This window comes from Chiloscyllium plagiosum, chromosome 3, assembly GCF_004010195.1.
Source record: "Chiloscyllium plagiosum isolate BGI_BamShark_2017 chromosome 3, ASM401019v2, whole genome shotgun sequence".
Lineage (NCBI taxonomy): Eukaryota > Metazoa > Chordata > Chondrichthyes > Orectolobiformes > Hemiscylliidae > Chiloscyllium > Chiloscyllium plagiosum.
The window spans coordinates 134,566,429-134,588,463 of record NC_057712.1 but is presented as its reverse complement, the minus strand read 5'-3'; the positions used below and the strand labels follow the sequence as shown (position 1 = coordinate 134,588,463).

General features: G+C 45.5%; 1 protein-coding gene across 1 annotated transcript in view; it reads left to right on the top strand.

Moving 5' to 3' along the window:
• Positions 1 to 22,035, top strand: part of LOC122540190 (dynein axonemal heavy chain 6-like) — a 472,579-nt gene that overhangs the window by 297,087 nt on the left and 153,457 nt on the right. Inside the window, exons 35-36 of the mRNA XM_043675544.1 lie at positions 9,659 to 9,784; positions 16,039 to 16,300. Coding sequence (XP_043531479.1) covers positions 9,659 to 9,784; positions 16,039 to 16,300 — 388 coding nt within the window. The remainder of the gene's footprint in view (positions 1 to 9,658; positions 9,785 to 16,038; positions 16,301 to 22,035) is intronic.

The window sequence follows — 22,035 nt, the reverse complement described above, 5'->3', positions numbered from 1 at the left end:
GCTCCTTTAGGGCCTTGGATGGAGGTGAGGGAGGAGGTGTGGGCGCAGGTTTTACAATTCCTGCGGTGGCAGGGGAAGGTGCCAGGATGGGAGGGTGGGTTGTAGGGTGGCGTGGACCTGATCAGGTAGTCACGGAGGGAACAGATAAAGAATTTCCCTAGCAGCAGACTCCAGGACAAGGAAATAAAATCCAAATGTTATCAGTGAAATCAGAAAGTACACAAACGGTAGCATAGGTCAAGAACGTTCTACCAGAGAAGGCTATAGATTCCAGAGGGACAATTAGACCTTTGAAGATCATAATCCTTAATAAAAACATATGATGCTGGAAATACTCAGCAGATCAGACAGCATCTCGTGAACAGAACATCTTCCTTCGGCAGCTTTTTATTGGGTAAGTTAAAGTCACCATAGTCCTACCAGACCATCGGGTTGCTCTTTTTATCGAGCGAGCTACCTGGTGATGGGGTTTAACCTGAGGGTTACTGTGACGCAGGTGAGGGAGAGTGCTTCAGCATAACCTCAGCCTGTGTGGGAATTGAACCTGCATTGTTGGTGTCACTCTACACCGCAAACCAGCCATCGAGCCAACTGAATGAACCAACCCTCTGTCTGTCAGTGGAGTATGGAATAAATGGTGTGAAGATCTGTCATGATCTAACTGAATGATAGAGCAAAGCCTAGGGGCTGAATGGCCATCTGTTCCAATTTGTTTCTTGTTTCTATTCTCAAGCAGAGCACTTCTTGTTTTAAATCTGAATTTTTTTAAAAAGCTGATATATATCCACTTGGTTTTTAATATCGTAACTGCAGGCTGTCAGTGGTGATAGTTCCTGTTCAGTATCACAATGAAGTTATAGTGCTTATATCTTCATAGCAGAGTCAGGTCCTTTGGAAATTTAGACCCTGTCAGCTATCTAACTTGTTTGACAAAACTTTGTTACAGATGTGGCATACAGTACTTGAAAATTGGGCATTTTTCCTGGTCCTGAAATAGCTGGGTGCATCTAAACTTCATTTTTCTCTGCAAAAATCGGAAAAGAATATTCAGGCAAAATTTGTACTGAATTATATTTTGACATTTGTTTGTACTGTACTTGTCCAGGATTGTTTGATGGGACAATGTGAAATATTTAACCTTACCAATATATAAATTAGGAGCAGGAATGAGGAGAGGTTAAATAGGTTGTGCCTATACTCACTAGTATCTACAAAAATGAGGAAGACTTTATTGAAACATACAAGATTATCAGGGGATTTGACAGGGGAGATAGGGAAAGGTTGCTGCATCTTGCAAAAGAGTCTTGGTCGAGAGGGTCTAATCTCAGAGTAAGGGATTACATATTAAAGACAGATGAGGAGGAGTTTCCTCTCAAGGGCTAGTGAATCTGTGAAATTTACCACAACAGGCTGTCGAAGCTGGGTCATTAAGATAGTCAAGACTGACAGAGATTTTTAATCAATAAGGGAAGCAAGTATAATGGGAAAGTGTAGTTGAGGATTATCAGATCAGCTGCGATCAGCTTGAAGGTCAGAGCAGATGGGCTGAATGGCCTACTTCTGCTCCTACTTCTTGTGGTCTTATAGAATGGGCCATTCATTCTCTTGCCTCTGACATGTGATCATCGTGGCCAATCTGATTGTAACATCAAATCCACTTTCCTGTCTGCCCCCTCCCTTGTTAATTGAGAATTTAAAAGAATCTTCTCACAGTCCTTAAATTGTTACATTGCAGAAGGAGGCCATTCCGCCTGATGTGTCTTCAGTATCTCTCTCAGTATTTTGATTTATTGCTAGTCTTTTCCCCATATTCCTGTACATTGTTTCCAGGTAAATAATCATCTAACACCCCTTTGAACACCTCAGTTGAACCTGCTTCCACCACACTTCCAGACCCTAACAACTCACCATGTCAAAACGTTACATGGTTCATTTGCTACTTTTGAAAAATATTTAAATCTGTGCCAGCTTATTCTGGTCCTTTAGGAATAGGAACTACTTTTCCCTATCTACTCTATCCAGAGCCCTCATGATATTGTAAACTTCTATCAAATCTCCTCTTAGCCTTTACTTTTCAAAGGAAAACAGTCCCAATCTCTCCAATCTGTCCTTATAACTGCAGTTACTCATTGCTGGAAGCATTCCTGTAAACATTTTCTGCATTCTCTGCTGAAATGCAGCATCCAGACTCTGTATAATATTCTATTTGAGTTCTAACAAGTGTCTGATATAAGTACAGTATAACCTCTTTGATCATGCACTCTATGTCCCTGTTAATGAAGCCTGGATTACTGTATGTTTTACAGCTCTCTCTAACTGTCCTGTCACTGCTAATCATTTTTGAACACATACACCCAATCTTCCTGCACATCCTTTAGAATTGTGCTTTTTTATTGTATACTGCCTCTCTATATTCTTCCTATCAAAGTACATGATTTCTGCACATTGAACTTCATCTGCCTCTTGCCTGCCCACTTCACAAACTTGTCTAAGTCCTTTTGAAGTTCAACACAGTCTGCCTCACAGTTTACAATTCTTCCAAGTTTCATATCATCTGCAAATTTCAAAGTTGGCTCTTATGCACAAGATCTCAATCATTTATATATATCAGGAAAAGAAAACTCCCAGCATTGACTCCTTGGGATCTCCATTAAAATCATTGGAGGCAATTCAGGGAAGGTTCACTTGATTAAATTCCAGAGATGAGAAGCGTGTCTTATGAGGAGAGTTTGAGTAGTTTATGCTTTTTGCAGCGTTTAGAAGAATGAGAGAAGATTTAATATAAGATGCTAAAGGAGATTGACAACGTAGATACAGAGCAGATGTTTTCCCTTGTGGGTCAATCCAGACTGAGAAGTCATAGCTTTGGGACACGGGGTAGCAGATTTAAAACAGAGGTGTGAAAAAATTACTTCTCTCAAAGAGTCGTGAATCTCTGTAATTTACTATCCCAGAGTCGGGTAGATGCTGGCACACTGAATAAATTTGAGGAGGAGATAGGCAGGTAATTAATAACAGGTTAAAGGGTTGGAGAACAGGCAGGAAAGGGGAGTTGAGGTGGAGATGAGATCAGCCATGATCATATTAAATGGCAGAGCAGGCTCAATGCCTGCTCCTAGTTCTTACATTCTTCTGATTCTCACTTTATCGCACTGATTTTATTGTTCCAGACTCTTCCTGTCCCCCACTCAGTTGCCTGGATGGATGGTTTGCAATGCAGAGCAATGCCAACAGGATGGGTTAAATTCCCATACCAGCTGAGGTTACCATGTGGATCTTGCCTTCTCAACCTCACCCATCACCTGATGCATGGTGACTCTCTAATGAGAGAGCAACCCAGGTCCTCTGGGTCTATGCCAGCTCTATCTTTTACCTTTATAATATCCTGGGGAGATCTGTTTGGGTGATCATGGAAATCATTTTCCCTCTTGTGGGAGAATCTCAAACTAGGGGTCATAATCTAAAAATAAGGGAGTGTCCATTTAAAACAGAGATGAGGGAGCATTTTATCACTCAGAGGATTGAGAGTCTTTGGAATTCCCTTCATAGAATTATAGAGTCTTTGGTCCATCAAGTCTATGCCATGATCTCCACTAGTTCCACTTTCCTGCAGTAGGCCCATATCTTGAATATCCATAGCCCATGGATTTCCTCAAAAGGCAATGGATGCAGGATCTTTAAATATTTATAAGGTAGAGAAAAATAGAATCTCGATTACCAAGAGAATGAAGGATTGCCAGGTCTCTAGGCAAAACAGCCTGAACACATAACCGTGGAGCCAAAATATCTCACATCTTCTCCCACTGCTTGAATAATACAACATTATAGATGTATCTCACAATGAGTTCCAGTCACGTGATTTTAAAAACTGCCACATTTTCTTTGACTGTCCCTTGGTTTAAAACAGAAACTTTTGTAGTTCACAGTCCAAACCTAAAAGTGGTCTTTATGGTATTTCAAACTCAGTGACTAGAATGTGTTTGCCAAATACACAGATAGGTAGGCATGTAGTATGGATGGGATGTAAAAATTGCAAAGAGACATTGATATTTAGAGTAGACCAAAGTATCAAAGAGGATTTGGATGTTGGATTCCAAGTAGAATAGAGCAAACAGTTCAGAATGATGGTCAGCCTGGGAAAATGGGAGGTTCCAAAGAACATTGGGGCTAAAATGAAAACACACGAAAACTCAGTGATCAGGCATAACAAGTCTTCCCGATGATTAACAAAATGTTAAAACTGAGAGCTGGAGTGCAAGATTAGGCTTTTTCCACAAGAGAACCTCTCTAGCACGGGCTAAATGGTAAAAACCAGAAGAGTCGGCCTCAGCTGAATACAGCTTTTCTGATTTTTGTGGCATCAGTTGATGCATGGCTTCACATACTTGCAGTTGGCAGATTTGACTCTCCATTTCAGTGGTCATCTGTCTCTATTTAAATTGCATTTTGGTATCTCTGCTGTCTGGAACCCAGATTGTGCAAGTCAGTTTCAGTGAATTTCTCTTGGAGAGTAAACATACCATTTGGAGAGCTATCCTATGCCCATGGATAAGGTCTCCTTGGAGTGGGAGTGGGTACGTTGTCTTATCTGGGTCAGGAGCCTGTGGGGCTGTATTCATAAGAGGTAAATGAAGGAATTTCCATGTCTTGAATTTCCATGTCTTGAATCTGTGAGGATTTTCTTTTAAAATACAGATATCAATAAACACACAATTTTCTTTTGCATAGCATGGCTCCTGAAGTTTTTCCATGGTGAATAGTGGTTTGGCATGAGTCAAAGTAGCTGAGAAATATGGATTGGCATGAGTTAACACTTTCTCCTTTGAATCCTCCCACTTCCTCCAGACCAAAGGGGTAGCCATGGGCACACGTATGGGCCCCAGCTATGCCTGTCTCTTTGTTGGCTATGTAGAGCAGTTGATCTTTCGTAATTACACCGGCACCACTCCCCACCTCTTCCTCCGCTACATTGATGACTGCATTGGCGCCACCTCGTGCTCCCGCGAGGAGGTTGAGCAATTCATCAACTTCACCAACACATTCCACCCTGACCTTAAATTTACCTGGACCATCTCTGACACCTCCCTCCCCTTCCTGGACCTCTCCATCCCCATTAATGATGACCGACTTGACACTGACATTTTCTACAAACCCACCGACTCCCACAGCTACCTGGATTACACCTCTTCCCACCCTACCTCTTGCAAAAATGCCATCCCGTATTCCCAATTCCTCCGCCTCCGCCGTATCTGCACCCAGGAGGAGCGGTTCCACCATAGAACACACCAGATGGCCTCCTTCTTTAGAGACCACAATTTCCCTTCCCACGTGGTTAAAGATGCCCTCCAACGCATCTCATCCACATCCCGCACCCCCGCCCTCAGACCCAACCCCTCCAACCGCAACAAGGAAAAATTTCCCTTCCCACGTGGTTAAAGATGCCCTCCAACACATCTCATCCACATCCCGCACCTCCGCCCCCAGACCCAACCCCTCCAACCGCAACAAGGAAAAATTTCCCTTCCCACGTGGTTAAAGATGCCCTCCAACACATCTTATCCACATCCCGCACCTCCGCCCTCAGACCCAACCCCTCCAACCGCAACAAGGACAGAACACCCCTGGTGCTCACCTTCCACCCTACCAACCTTCGCATAAACCAAATCATCCGCCAACATTTCCGCCACCTCCAAACAGACCCCACCACCAGGGATATATTTCCCTCCCCACCCCTCTCAGCCTTCCGCAAAGACCGTTCCCTCCGTGACCACCTGGTCAGGTCCACGCCACCCTACGACCCACCCTCCCATCCTGGCACTTTCCCCTGCCACCGCAGGAACTGTAAAACCTGCGCCCACACCTCCTCCCTCACCTCCATCCAAGGCCCCAAAGGAGCTTTCCACATCCATCAAAGTTTTACCTGCAAATCCACTAATATCATTTATTGTATCCATTGCTCCCGATGCGGTCTCCTCTACATTGGGGAGACTGGACACCTCCTAGCAGAGCGCTTTAGGGAACACCTCCGAGACACCCGCACCAATCAACCAAAACGCCCAGTGGCTCAACATTTCAACTCCCCCTCCCACTCTACCGAGGACATGGAGGTCCTGGGCCTCCTCCACCGCCGCTCCCTCACCACCAGACGCCTGGAGGAAGAACGCCTCATCTTCCACCTCGGAACACTTCAACCCCAGGGCAACAACGTGGATTTTAACAGCTTCCTCATTTCCCCTTCCCCCACCTCATCCTAGCTTCTAACCTCCAGAAACTCGATCCCCTGACCTGTCCGGACTTGTCCGACCTGCCCAGCCCCTCTTCCACCTATCCACTCCACCCTCTCCTCCCTGACCTATCACCTTCATCTCCTTCCCCACTGACCTATTGTACTCTAAGTAATAGGAATTGTTGATCTGCTAGACTGGAATTCACATTATAACCAGCAGTTGCTGTTTGCCACATTTCAGCTGCTAAGTCCTTATTCCATCAGTATCAGAATTACTTGTCTGGAAGCTTGGGTGCATTGGCATTCTACTGTGAATCTTCTTGAAATAAAATAGAATTATTCTGAGGCCAAATGGCAGAATTTTTGATTTGTATCAGCACCTTTCCTATTTAACACAAACAATCTATTAAAATAATCAGCAACAGAAAAGTGTTAAAATCTGCTTTTGATGTTATTGGTAGTCAAGAAAAAAAAACTGTTCATCCTGCAAGTATAAACTAAAAATGCAAAATTCTGGAAGGGTCGGAACAGTATTCAATTGAAAAGAGTAGGAATGGACTGAATATTTTGGTTTAATGTGGACCCTTCATTGAGAAGGAAACTGGAAGACAAGAAATGCTACTTCATAACAGGAAGTAATATAAGCAGGAAGGGACACAACAATTAAGAATCAAGTCAAATATGCTGACAATTGTCACAGAGATACAAATGACCTGACTGGCAAATTAATTATCAGCCTTTCTATGATGCAATTTTTAATATAGGCTTGTGGAATAGGACTGTAGAAGTCAGGAAGTCCATGGAGTCTCCCCATTTCTCAAAAACCCAGCCTTTAAACAGTTTTGTTTTTAAGATTATCAGCAAACATCTGATTACTCAAATCCTATTACATTGCTTTAATAGAGGTATGAAAAATTAAGGTTATTAAAATAAAGTCCCATATTTAAATAATGAATCCAGAAATCTCATTCAAATTAACATTTCAGGCCATAGCATCCAGGATAGTACCTTTTACAGCTTTTATTATCATGTATATCGAGAGAGGAAACCATGGAAAGTTAGATACAGTTAGGTATTGGTGAGAGCATTTGGAAAATTGGGTGAAATCAGCAGAAAGGAGATTCTCTGTCTGGTCGCCTCACTTTAGGAAAGATGTGGAAGCTTTGGAGAGGGTGCAGAGAAGATTTACCAGGATGTTGCCTGGAAAGGAGAATAGGTCGTACGAGGATAGGTTGAGAGTGCTAGGCCTTTTCTCGCTGGAACGGTGAAGGATGAGGGGTGACTTGATAGAGGTTTATAAGATGATCAGGGGAATAGATAGAGTAGACAAAGACTTTTTCCCCGGGTACAACAGAGTGTTACAAGGGGACATAAATTTAAGGTGAAGGGTGGAAGGTATGGGGGGATGTCAGGGGTAGGTTCTTTCCCCAGAGAGTGGTGGGGGCATGGAATGCGCTGCCTGTGGGAGTGGCAGAGTCAGAGTCATTGGTGACTTTTGAGTGGCAATTGGATAGGTACATGGATAGGTGCTTAAGCTAGGACAAATGTTCGGCACAACATCGTGGTCCGAAGGGCCGGTTCTGTGCTGTATTGTTCGATGTTCTAAGGTCACCCCTCAGCCTCCGACGCTCCAGGGAAAACAGCCCCAGCCTGTTCAGCCTCTCCCTATAACTCAAAACCTATAGCAACATCCTTGTAAATCTTTTTTGAACCCTTTCAAGTTTCACAACATCCTTCTGATAGGAAGGAGACCAGAATTGCGCGCAATATTCCAACAGTGGCCTCATCAATGTCCTGTACAACTGCAACATGACCTCTCAACTCCTGTATTCAATACTCTGACCAATAAAGGAAAGCATACCAAATGCCTTCTTCACTATCCTATTTACCTGCGACTCCACTTTCAAGGAGCTATGAACCTGCACTCCAAGGTCTCTTTGTTCAGCAACACTCCCTAGGACCTTACCATTAAGTGTTTAAGTCATGGTAAGATTTGCTTTCCCAAAATGCAGCACCTCACATTAAACCCCATCTGCAACTTCTCAGCCCATTGGCCCATCTGGTCAAAATCCTGTTGTAATCTATCTTAGCATACGGATGATCAGGGTCAGACTGTTGGGTACAGAAGGTTATGTTGGCTTGGAGGCATGAGAGGAGATATGAGAGGAAAGGCTAGAGGACCATAGGGTGGCATAGCAGAGATCTGTTGGCTCGAGTTGGCCTGGATAGGGTTTGGAGAGTGTGTGATTGAAGAGGGCATGCAAGGGGTGGGAGCTACCTGGATGTTTTTGATTTCATTGTCTTTTTGTAAGTACTAAAGGAGTCATGTTGGATTCAAAGCATTAACTCTTGTTTCTCTCTCCAGACATGCTGCCAGATCTGTTGAGTCTCTCCAACATTTCCTATGTTTGTTTCTGAATTCCAGTTCCTGTAGTGTTTTGTCTGGTGCTGGTGCAGCGACAGGTCTTGTGCCCGGGGCATCTGCAGCTAACAGTCTCCATTCTGGAGTCCCCCAGCTTAATTCCCATGATACCCTACCATCCCAGAATGAGAAACAGATATTGTAGACCAGGTTCTTGGGTTGTACTTGTGGTCGCTGGGAAATGTCATATGTCTGTGCCCCCATCTACGAATGAACATTGAGAACTATGAGGGAGAAGAGGTTTTGCTACTGCTATTCAAATCCTTGGCTAGCCCTCACCTTCGGAAACACAGATTGTGTTTGGAAAGAGTGCAGTGGAAATTTACCAGAAAGCTACCAGGAAATGAGTCTCAGGAATGATTGGATAAACTAGGTTTATATTGCCTAAACAGTAAGGAGAGCTATACATGTCTTCAAGTAAATTTCACTTAGAAAGAGCAGTGGGTGCTTGTTGAAATAATGCGAAATCTGAGGTGGCTCGGTGTTTGCTGGTAAAGGGGAAGAGGTCTGGAGACAAGGTAGATGAATGAAGTTTTTTTTTCACAAGATGTATGTGCTGTTGCCATATCATTGGATTATTAGTCCAGGAATAAAACCACAGTTAGCATTTAAAATACAGATCAGCACAATCTCATTGAGTGGCTTAATGGCCAACTCCTATTCTTATCTTCCAAACCCAGCTTCTCTGGTCTCACAATAGAACTGAACTCTTACCCTCAATACTGTCCAGTCAGATACTTCGGTCTACTAACTCTGGTTGGCTGTGCCTATTGGCACCATGCTCATGCCCTTATCTACTTCCATTACCCCTCAGCAAGTCCATCTCTGTGAAACTCTTAATCCTATTCCATACATGAAAGGTAAAATATCTTCACTTGAGTTTGATATTCCAGTCTGAGATTATCTTTAATTTCAGATGTCTCCAGAAAGGGACTAGATACTGGAGCACACAGCACTAAGGATCTTACACCATCCCGAAGGTTTAACAGAACATCTCCATCTCTGTGCAGGTGCACCCTGGAGTGATGCTGGTAGGTCCCTCATGTGGAGGAAAGACAACAGCCAGAAATATCCTACAGAAAGCCTTGATCATTTTACCGAGCATTGCTGCAGACGCTGACAGCACATCATACTTGGTGAGATTCTTTTTTAAGATTTCGATCAGAGGATAAGGGTGTCACTGGTTGGGCCTGTCCTGAGCTGCTCCTTGAGAAGGTGGTAATGAGCTGTCTTCTCGCACTGCTGCTGTCCATGTGCGACAGGGATAGCTACAATGCCCCGAGGGAAGGAATAATTAATCAACTCTGAGAAATAAGTTAGATAAGATGCTAATTAAAGTCATTCAAAATTCATTGTGAATCTCCACAAATTATCTTCTGATATAGCAAGACATAAAGTGGATATAAAAGCTTTTAATTTTAAGATTTAGTCCTTCAGTGTGATACATATCAACAGGGAGAGGTTGGACAAGCCAGGACATTTTTCTTTAGAGCATCGGAGACTAAGGGGGGGCCCTGTGGAGATATTTAAGATCATGAGAGGCATGGATAGGGTGAATGCACTCAGTCTTTTTCCCAGGGCTGGGGAATTGAGGACTAGAGGGCATCAGTTTAAAGTTAGAGGGGAAAAAATAAAAGGGAACCTGCGGGGCAATGATTTTACACAGAGGGTGGTGTACAAACATGGAATGAGTTGCCAGGAGAAGTGGTTCAGGCATGAATATTAACAAGATTTACAAGAAACTTGGTCAAATACATGTACAGGAAAAGCTGAGAAGGATATGGGCCAACCAGTGTTGGGTTAGCGTGGACGGACATTTTTGTTGGCACGAACCAGTTTGGACCGGAGGGCCTGTCTCCATGTTGGAGGACTCAAGATGGGAAAAACCTCCCAGAACAATACTGAGGAGGTGCCACACTGTCAGAGGGTCAGTGCTGAGGGATTGCCGCATTGTTGGAGGGTCAGTACTGAGGGAGTGCCATACTGTTGGATGTTCAGTACTGAGGGAGTGCTACACTGTCAGAGGGTCAGTGCTGAGGGAGTGGCACACTGTCGGAGGGTCAGTGCTGAGGGAGTGTCATACTGTCAGAAGATCAGTACTGAGGGATTGCTGCACTGTCAGAGGGTCAGTGCTGAGGGAGTGAAACACTGTCAGAGGGTCAATGCTGAGCCGTACTGTAGGAGAGTCAGTACTGAGGAAGTGCTGCACTGTTAGAGGGTCAGTACTGAGGGAGTGCAGCACTATCGGAGCGTCAGTGCTGAGGTACTGCCATACTGTCAGAGGCGTCAGTGCTGAGGGAGTGCCGCACTGTCAGAGGGTCAGTACTGAGGGAGTGCCACACTGTCAGAGGGTCTGTGCTGAGGGAGTGCCGCACTGTCAGAGGGTCAGTACTGAGGGAGTGCCACACTGTCAGAGGGTCAGTACTGAAGGAGTGCCACACTGTCAGAGGGTCAGTGCTGAGGGAGTGAAACACTGTCAGAGGGTCAGTACTGAGGGATTACTGCACTGTCAGAGGGTCAGTACTGAGGGAGTGCCACACTCTCAGAGGGTCAGTGCAGAGGGAGTGCCACATTGTCAGAAGTTCAGTACTGAGAGATTGCCGCACTGTCAGAGGGTCAGTGCCGAGGGAGTGCCACACTGTCAGAGGGTCAGTACTGAGGGATTGCTGCACTGTCAGAGGGTCAGTACTGAGGGAATACCACACTGTTGGATGTTCAGTACTGAGGGATTGCTGCACTGTCATTTCCACGCCCCCCTACAACCCACCCTCCCATTCTGGCACTTTCCCCTGCCATCGCAGGAACTGTAAAACCTGCGCCCACACCTCCTCCCTCACCTCTATCCAAGGCCCTAAAGGAGCCTTCCACATCCATCAACGTTTTACTTGCACCTCCACTAATATCATTTATTGTATCCGTTGCTCCCGATGCGGTCTCCTCTACATTGGGGAGACTGGGCGCCTCCGAGCAGAGCGCTTTAGGGAACACCTCCGGGACACCCGCACCAATCAACCACACCGCCCCGTGGCCCAACATTTCAACCCCCCTCCCACTCTGCTGAGGACATGGAGGTCCTGGGCCTCCTTCACCGCCGCTCCCTCACCACCAGACGCCTGGAGGAAGAACGCCTCATCTTCCGCCTCAGAACACTTCAACCCCAGGGCATCAATATGGTAGCTTATCTCTCCACGCTTCAGGCTCACTGCCTTTATTCCTGATGAAGGGCTTTTGCCCGAAACGTCGATTTTACTGCTCTTTGGATGCTGCCTGAACTGCTGTGCTCTTCCAGCACCACTAATCAAGAATCTGGTTTCCAGCATCTGAGTCATTGTTTTTACCTGCACTGTCAGAGGGTCAGTGCTGAGGGAGTGGCACACTGTCGGAGGGTCAGTGCTGAGGGAGTGCCACTCTGTCAGAGGTCAGTGCTGAGGGAGTGCCACTCTGTCAGAGGGTCAGTGCTGAGGGAGTGAAACACTGTCAGAGGGTCAATGCTGAGCAAGTGCTGTACTGTAGGAGGGTCAGTACTGAGGAAGTGCTGCACTGTTGGAGGGTCAGTACTGAGGAAGTGCTGCACTGTTGGAGAGTTAGTACTGAGGGAATGCATCACTATCAGAGCGTCAGTGCTATGATACTGCCATACTGTCAGAGGCGTCAGTGCAGAGGGAGTGCCACACTGTTGGAGGGTCAGTGCTGAGGGATTGCCTCACTGTCAGAGGGTCAGTGCCGAGGGAGTGCCACACTGTCAGAGGGTCAGTACTGAGGGATTGCAGAGGGACAGTACTGGGGGAGTGCTGCAATGTCAGAGGGTCAGTACTGAGGGAGTGCTGCAATGTCAGAGGGTCAGTGCCGAGGGAGCGCCACACTGTCGGAGGGTCAGTGCTGAGGGAGTGCCACACTGTCAGAGGGTCAGTGCCGAGGGAGCGCTGCACTGTCGGAGGATCAGTGCTGAGGGAGTGCCACAATGTTTGGGGGCCAATACTGAGGGAGTGGTGCACTGTCAGAGGATAAGTACTTTAGGATTGCTGCACTTACAGAGCGTCAGTACGAGAACATAGAACAACAACAGCGCAGTACAGGCCCTTCGGACCTCGATGTTGCACTGACCTGTGGAATCAATCTGAAGCCCATCTACCCCACACTATTCCATTTTCATCCATATGTTTATCCAATAACCATTTTAATGCCCTTAAAGTTGGCAAGTCTACTACTGTTGCAGGCAGGGTGTTCCACGCCCCTACTACTCTCTGAGTGAACAAGCTACCTCTGACATCTGTCCTATATCTATCACCCCTCAATTTAAAGCTATGTCCCCTCATCCTAGCTATCACCATCCAAGGAAAAAGACTATCTCTGTCCACCCTATCAAACCCTCTGATTATGTTAATGTCTTTATAAAGTCACCTCTCAACCTTCTTCTCTCTAACGAAAACAACCTCAAATCCCTCAGCCTTTCCTCATAAGACCTTCCCTCCATACCAGTCAACATCCTAGTAAATCACCATTGAATCCTTTCCAAAGCTTCCACACCCTTCCTAGAGTTCAATGACCAGAACTGTATGCAATACTCCAAGTGCGGCCGCAGCTGAGTTTTGTACAGCTGCAACATGACCACGTGGCTCCGAAACTCAATCCCTCTACCAATAAAAGCTAACACACCAAATGTCTTCTTAGCAACCCTATCAACCTAGGTGGCAACTTTTAGAGATCTATGTACATGGACACCGAGATCTCTCTGCTCATCTACACTATCAAGAATCTTACCATTAACCCAGTACTCTGCATTCCTGTTACTCCTTCCAAAGTGAATCACCTCACACTTTTCCACATTAAATTCCATTTGCCACCTGTAGCCCAGCTCTGCAGCTTATCTATGTCCCTCTGTAACCTGCAACATCCTTCAGGACTACCCACAACTCCACCGACCTTAGTGTCATCCACAAATTTATTAACCCATCCTTATATGCCCTCATGCCGGTCATTTATAAAAATGACAAACAGCAGTGGACCCAAGACAGATGCTTGTGGTACACCGCTAGTAACTGAATTCCAGAATGAATATTTCCCATTAATCACCATCATCTGCCTTCTTTCAGCTCATCAATTTCTGATCCAAACTGCTAAATCACCCTCAATGCCATGCCTCCGTATTTTGTGCAATAGCCCACCGTGAGGAACCTTACCAAACACCTGACTGAAATCCATATACACTGCATCAACAGCTTTACCCTCATCCACCTGTTTGGTCACCTTCTCAAAGAACTCAATAAGGTTTGTGAGGCATGACCTATCCTTCACAAAACTGTGTTGACTATCCCTAATTAAATTATTCCTCTCTCGATGATTATAAATCCTGTCTCTTATAAACTTTTCCAACACTTTCCCCTCAACCGAAGTAAAGCTCATTAGTCTATAATTACCAGGATTGTCTCTACTCCCCTACTACTCTACTTCTTGAACAAGGGGGAGTCGAGTACTGAGGGAGTGCTGCACTGTTGGAGGATGAGTACTGAGGGAGTATTGCACTGTCAGAGGGTCAATACTGAGGGACTGCTGCACTGTCAGAGTGTCAGTACTGAGGGAGTGCTGCACTGTTGGAGGATCAGTACTGAGGGAGTATTGCACTGTCAGAGGGTCAGTACTGAGGGAATGCCGTACTGTCGGAGGGTCAGTACTAAGGGAGTGCTGCATTGTCGGAGGGTCAGTACTGAGGGAGTGCTGCACTGTTGGAGGATCAGTACTGAGGGAGTATTGCACTGTCAGAGGGTCAGTACTGAGGGAATGCCGCACTGTCGGAGGGTCAGTACTAAGGGTGTGCTGCATTGTCGGAGGGTCAGTGCTGAGGGAGTGTTGCACCATTAATCTGTTTCCTGTCACTCAGCTGATTTAGTATCTCTGTTGCTGTTGTCGATCTATACCATGACCTGTACCATGACTCACAAGTCTATATTGTGTACACCAGATAAATAGCTTTCCCCTCATCTACACCTCCAACCCCCTGCCCCCGGTGCCCTTCAAACAACACAAGCTTGTCATTTAGTCACAGGTTTCCCTTTGGTTTCCTTACTTGTGAAAGGATGTACTGGCAGAGGAGGTTCTTGAGTTGAGAGGGTTGGCTTATGAGGAGCGATTGGGTAGACTGTACTCACACGAGTTTAGTAGAATGGGGGGAACGTTTAAGAAACGTATAAAATGATGAAGGGATAGACGAGAATCGAAGCAGGGAGGTTGTTTCCATGAGCAGATGAAACTGGAACTGGGGGTTACAGCCTCAGAGTAAGGGGGAGCTGATCTAGGTCAGAGTTGAGGCAGATCTTCTACTTCCAAAGGATTGTGATTCTGTGCAATTCCCTGCCCAGTGAAGTAGTGAGGCTACCTTTTTGGATGTTTTTAAGGCCATGATAGTAGATGTTTGAACAATAAAGGACTTAAGGTTTACGATGAGAGGGTGGGTAGGTGGAGCTGAGGCCATGAAAGGTCAGCCATGATCTTACTGAATGGCAGGGCAGGCTCGAAGGCCCAGGCGGCCTACTCCTGCTCCTATTTGTATGTTGTTATGTTTCCAGAAGTAATCCCCCCCACCCCCGGAAGTTAAACTGATCAGTTACTGTCAGGCTGATCTTCACAACCATTTTGAACAATCTATAGATTACAACAAAATTGTGATTATATTTTTCGTATCCCTTTGCTCTGGCCAAATTGATTCTGTCTTTGTTCCAAATGAAACATCTTTTTTCACCAATAGTGCAATGTTCTCCTGAACCAGAAACTGCACACCTCTTCCTTTCATCCTTCTATTTCTGTATTCGCTCACACATAGCACTGGGAGTAATCAGGATATTACTTCTTTCAAGACCTTGCTTGCTAATGTTCTACCTAGCTCCCTAAATTCTAACTGTAGGATCTCACCGCCTTCCTACATCTATCCTTACTACCAATGTGGATCATAGCCTCTGGCTGTTCAGCCTCCCCTGAAGAATATTCTGAAACTGTCCTGGGATATTCTTGACCTAGGATCAGGGAAGGAACAAACCATCCTGCAACCATTGGTGGTTGCAGAAACACCCGACTAATGACGGTTGCTTAACAATCAATCTACTCATGACTTTGTTTCTGATTGCTTCAGAATGAATGAATAAAAGTGTTCACAGGTAATGAAAAATAAAGCCATTGACATTTGACTGCCCCTAGGACTTTTCTCAACATGGGTCTGAGATTAATCTTTAATTCCTGGGACCTCCAGAACAGTGATGTGAGGATTGACAATCCTAATTCACAGCCAGGAATAGAATAATGAAGGGTGGGAGAATTCAAGGTGAAGTAACATGTCTTAATGTACGGGTCACCCAGATGCTCAAACTTGTTTCCTAAATGGTTTTAATTCCTTCAACAGAGCCCCGTGGCTAAGAGAGGCAAATTAGAAACCTTCACCATCAATCCCAAGTGCATCACTCTTGGGGAGTTGTATGGGCATGTGGACCCACACACAATGGACTGGTCTGATGGCTTGCTGGCTCAGGCAATGAGGAGGTTTGCAAATGACTTGCACAAGGAGTATGACAACAATTTGGAGATGAAGATGCTTTCAACTGCTATCGTGAATGTTGACAGAAAATGGATTGATTTCCAAGATCATAAGAGGCTAGAAACTGAAGGTGAGTGTGTATGATCAATGAGATGCTGTTGCTGTCATTGAAAGAGATAGACTGGGTATTCTTTATTGATTGAAAAAGTGGTGCTACAGGAATTGTCAAGCTAAATGAGATGGCCCAATATATATTACAATATACAACCATTTTCTGCAGAGAAATCTGGACATAATTTAACTTAAAGCATTGGAATTTACTTTTCAGACAGAGGTGGGATGAACTCCGTTTCAAAGCCAAATGAGGAGAAAGTGAGGTCTGCAGATGCTGGAGATCAAAGTTGAAACTTTATTGCTGGAACAGCACAGCAGGTCAGGCAGCATCCAGGGAACAGGAGATTCGACGTTTCGGGCACAGGCCCTTCCTCAGGAATGGTCAGGTCAAGGGAAGATTAGATTTGCCCGAAACGTCGAATCTCCTGTTCCCTGGATGCTGCCTGACCTGCTGTGCTGTTCCAGCAATAAAGTTTCAACACTTAAAGCATTGGAATTTACTTTTCAGGCAGAGGTGGGATGAACTCCGTTTCAAAGCCAAATGGTCAGGTCAAGGGAAGATTAGATTCCCTACAGTGTGGAAACAGGTCCGTCGGCCCAACAAGTCCACACAGACCCTCCGAAGAGCAACCCACCCAGACCCATTTCCCTCTGACTAACGCACCTAACACTATGGGTAATTGAGCATGGCCAGTTCACCTGACCTGCACATTTTTGGACTGTGGGAGGAAACCGGAGCACCTGGAGGAAACCCACGCAGACACGGGGAGAATGTGCAAACTCCACACAGTCGCCCGAGACTGGAATCGAACCTGTGACCCTGGTGCTGTGAGGCAGCAGTGCTAACCACTGAGTCACCGTACCGTCCCAAAGGTTATCTGTCTCAGGTCAAGAAAAGAGAAGTTTGCCCACACCTACTGAAACACAACTATTCAGTCTTGTGGCATGCATTGGTCTTCACTGACTGGGTTAGTGTTTATCACCCATCTGTAATTGTTCATGCGAAGGTGGTGCTGCTGAGTTACACCTTGAACCATCACAGTCTTTGTGATGGAGCTATGCTGGTGGAGCTGTGAGGGAGGGAGTCAGGACTTTGATCCAGTGCATCAGTGAAGCAACGGTGATATGTTTCAAAGTCAGGATGGTGTATGGCTTGGCTTGGTGGGAACTGGCTTGGAAGTAATTTTCACCCTGGGGAGATGGGCAGGGTACCATGGATGGTTGGATTGGCAGCTCCACTGTTTAATCTTTGGCCAGAAGTTTCTTATAGGAGAAAGTGAGGACTGCAGATGCTGGAGATCAGAGCTGAAAATGTGTTGCTGGAAAAGCGCAGCAGGTCAGGCAGCATCCAAGGAGCAGGAGAATCAACGTTTCGGGCATGAGCCCTTCTTCAGGAATCATTCCTGAAGAAGGGCTCATGCCCGAAACGTCAATTCTCCTGCTTCTTGGATACTGCCTGACCTGCTGCGCTTTTCCAGCAACACATTTTCAGCCCAGAAGTTTCTTAATTGGACTTATAGTCACGAAAGAACATTATCTGTGTCAAAAATAAAACACTGCAAATTAATGTAAATGTAGAAATATGTGTTACAACATGGAGACAGACACCTGAATTAAATCAGCCTTTCTCCCTCTGCATTTGGAACATCGAGTAAAATTAAACTGTCAAAGATCTCCAAATAGTTATTCTAATGCTTCCTAACCAGACTTTTGAATACCAATTCCAGACTTTGTGAAGGATTAATTTACACAGACCAGTTTTGTATCTTAAACCAAAGCTATTTAATACAGTGAACAGAAAAAATTTTAAACATCATGGGGTAACAACTCTGGAGGCCCAACTGGAATTGAATTGAATTGAATTTATTGTCATATGTACTGAGACACAGTGAAAAGCTTTGTCTTGCAAGTCATACAGGCAGATCACAGAGTTAAGTAGCATAGATAGTAAATAATAGGTAAACAGCCACACAAACAAAATCACAGGTACAGGCGAATATTAAGAGTTTGTGAGTCCATTCAGTATTCTAACAACAGTCGGGTAGAAACTGTCATGAAACTGGCTGGTGCTTGTGTTCAGGCTTCTGAACCTTCTTCCTGATGATAGAGGTTGTAGAAAAACATTGCCAGGGTGGGATGGATCTTTGGGAATGCTGGCGGCCTTCCCTTGACAGCGGGCCTGGTAGATGGATTCTGTAGATGGGAGGCCGGCCTTTGTGATTGTCCAGGCTGAGTTCACCACTCTCTGTAGTCGTCTCCGATCTTGAATGGTACAGTCACCATACCAGGTAGTGACACATCCAGACAGAATGCTCTCGATGGTGCACCTATAAAAATTGGCAAGAGTATTCCCCGTCATGTCAAATTTTCTCAGCTGCCTGAGGAAGAAGAAACGTTGTTGGGCCTTTGTAACCAGTACATCACATGAACAGTCCAAGAAAAGTTGTTGTGGATGACCACTTTCAGAAGCTTTTATTTATTTTTTTAGATAGATTTTATTATTAAATTCCCTGCAGTGTGGAAACAGGCCCTTCAGCCCAGCAAGGCCACACCAACCCTCCAAAGAGTAACCCACCCAGACCCATTTTCCCTCTGACTAATGCACCTAACACTACGGGCAATTTAGCATGGCCAAGTCACCTGACTGCACATCTTTGGACTGTGGGAGGAAACCGGAGCACCCGGAGGAAACCCACGCAAACACGGGTTGAATGTGCAAACTCCATAGTCACCCAAGGCTGGAATCGAACCTGGATCCCTGCTGCTGTGAAGCAGCAGTACTAAGCACTGAGCCACCATGCCGCCCCTGTGCCACTATGCTGCCCTGAGCTTGACACTCTCATCGTTTATTGTGGAATACTAAAAAATACACAGGTGTACATCAGCTGTTCCCAGCATGAAACAAACTGTTTTGCGGACCCATCCCTGGGTCTGCTTTTTTTAAAAACTACTATCCAACACGTGTAAAAACACCGTGCAGACAACTCAGTTTTTACTTGCAGAGCCCACTATAGGCAATGTAAACCATCAAAAATGAAGGATAGGGAAAGAGGGAAGGAGTTAAATCAAAATGATACAGGAGTGGGAAATAAAGCACTGTATCTCTGGCGGTGCCCACCTCTCTCTAAAGGCATTGAGAGCATTGATCAGCACTGCATGCTCCCTCTCCATGGACACCTGGACACAAACATAACCATGGAAAAGGGGTTTGGGTCTGCTTTATAAAGGGTGGGACGATGTTGCTCCTTTAACAAGGTGATGTTGAGCTTGGTCTTTTTCGAAACAGATGGTAAAGGCAGAGGTTCCGAAATGTCTGGAAATATGTACTTGAGAAGGCCTTTAAGTCTTTCTTGTACAATGAAAGGGGGATGGCCAGTTCTCCCAGTTCAGGGTTTTTTCTGATTTGGTTTGGTTGAGTTTAGGCTGGGGATCCAAAGAAACAGCTCCATGCTGATCCTCTCTCTCTCTCTCTGCAATCTCTCTCCTGTACGAACCTGTATTTGATTTTACTTATTTGGCCAAGGGGGTGTTGATGGGGCTGTTGCAAGTATTTGGAACAATATTATCATGAAGTTGCAATAGAATTGAGTGGGCTTTCAGATTGGTTAAGTTATTCTAAATTCAGTTCTGTTTTGTTCATGTTTCATTCAGTAGTCTGTAAAAATATTCTGTTTTTCTTAAAAATGAGCGGTTGGGCCAGCTGCATCACGACTGGAATATCCACGTTACACCTGCTTAAAACAACTAGAAAAGGTAGGCTCTGGGCTACTTTCTTGACATGCTTTGAGGGGTCTGGCCTGGTCTATAAGAAGGGCTCAGGTGATGAGTTCCAACGGGGCAGCTAGGCCTGTTACAAAGGAGATTAATTAGTGATTCCCTATAGGCCCTATAGAAGTTATCACACTCGGTACACTGATTAATAAAACTAATCAGTTATTAAACTGTGCTTTCAATCCAAAACGTGTGAGGCCTTCAGATCAGGAGACCAACTCAAATATAAGGAATTCAAGTATGACCTTCGCGGAGCGAAGGACCAACACCGCTCCAAACTAGAGACCCAGACAGACACCCGGTGACTAGGGCAAGGACTGAATGACATCACAGATTCTAAAAAGAGACATTGCAAGATAGCAGACGATGACACATCCCTCCCTGATCATCTCAACGCCTTCTATGCTCGCTTTGAGCAGAATTTCGGCGGAGAGGTAACACCTATTCTGACAAGTCCTGATGAACCTATCCCAACAGTCGCTGCATCAGAGGTCAGATCAGTTTTCCTTCATGTGAGTCCAAGGGAAGCGATGGGACCAGACGGAGTACCAGGCCATGCACTCAGAGCATGCGCAGAGGTCTTCTCGGACATCTTCAACCTCTCCCTGAAGCAGGCCACTGTCCCTGCCTGTTTCAATAGGGCCAACATCATCCCTATGCCTAAGAAGACTCATGCAGCATGTCTCAATGACTACTGCCTAGTGGCCCTAACCTCAGTGGTCATGAAGTGCTTTGTAAGGCTGGTCATGGCATTAATAAACTCCAGCCTCCCAACTACTCTTAACCCACTCCAATTTGCCTATCGGACCAACAGATCCACGTCAGATGCCATATCACTTGCCCTTCACTCCTCCCTAGAACATCTTGACACCAAGAACAGCTACGTAAGAATCCTACTCATTGACTACAGTTCAGCCTTCAACACTATTAACCCCTTGAGATTGATTACTAAACTTAGTGATCTCGGACTAAGCCCCACTCACTGCAACTGGATCCTCAGTTTCCTGACCCACAGGTCACAATCAGTGAAGACTGGGGACAATATTTCATCCTCACTAACACTCAACAATGGAACCTCCAGGGGTGCGTACTCAGTCCCCTACTGTACTCACTGTATACCCATGACTGCGTCACCAAATACTAGACTAATACCATTTACAAGTTCATTTTGATGACACCACCACAGTCGGCCGAATCTCAGATGGTGACGAAACAGACTACAGACGGGAGGTGGAAGACCTGGAAAAATGGTGCACTGAGAACAATCTAGCTCTCAATGCCGGCAAAACCAAGGAACTCATTACTGACTTTCGGCATGATGTTACTCATGCCACCTACACATTAACAGCACAGAGGTGGAACGAGTGGAGAGTGTCAAGCACCTGGGAGTGGTCATCCACAACAAGCTTCCTTGGACTCTTCATGTGGACGCATTGGTTACAAAGGCCCAAGAAAGTCTCTTCTTCCTCAGGCAGCTGAGAAAATTTGGCATGATGTTGAATACCCTTGCCAACTTTTATAGGTGTGCCATCGAGAGCATTCCGTCTGGATGTATCACTACCTGGTATGGCAACTGTACCGTTCAAGATCGGAGACGGTTACAGAGAGTGGTGAACTCGGCCCGGACAATCACAAAGGCCAACCTCCCATCTACCAGACCCACTGTCCAGGAAAGGCCGCCAGCATTCTCAAAGATCCATCCATCCTGGCAATGTTTTTCTACAACCTCTACCATCAGGGAGAAGGTACAGAAGCCCGAACACACGCACCAGCCGGTTTCATAACAGTTTCTACACTACTGTTATTAGAATTCAAAGTTTGTGCGAAGATTTGTAGCTCGGGTGCTCGTTGTTGTGGTTCTGTTCGCTGAGCTGGAAGTTTTTGTTGCAAACGTTTCGTCCCCTGGCTAGGCGACATCATCAGTGCTTGGAAGCCTCCTGCGAAGCGCTTCTTTGATGTTTCCTCCGCTGTTTATAGTGG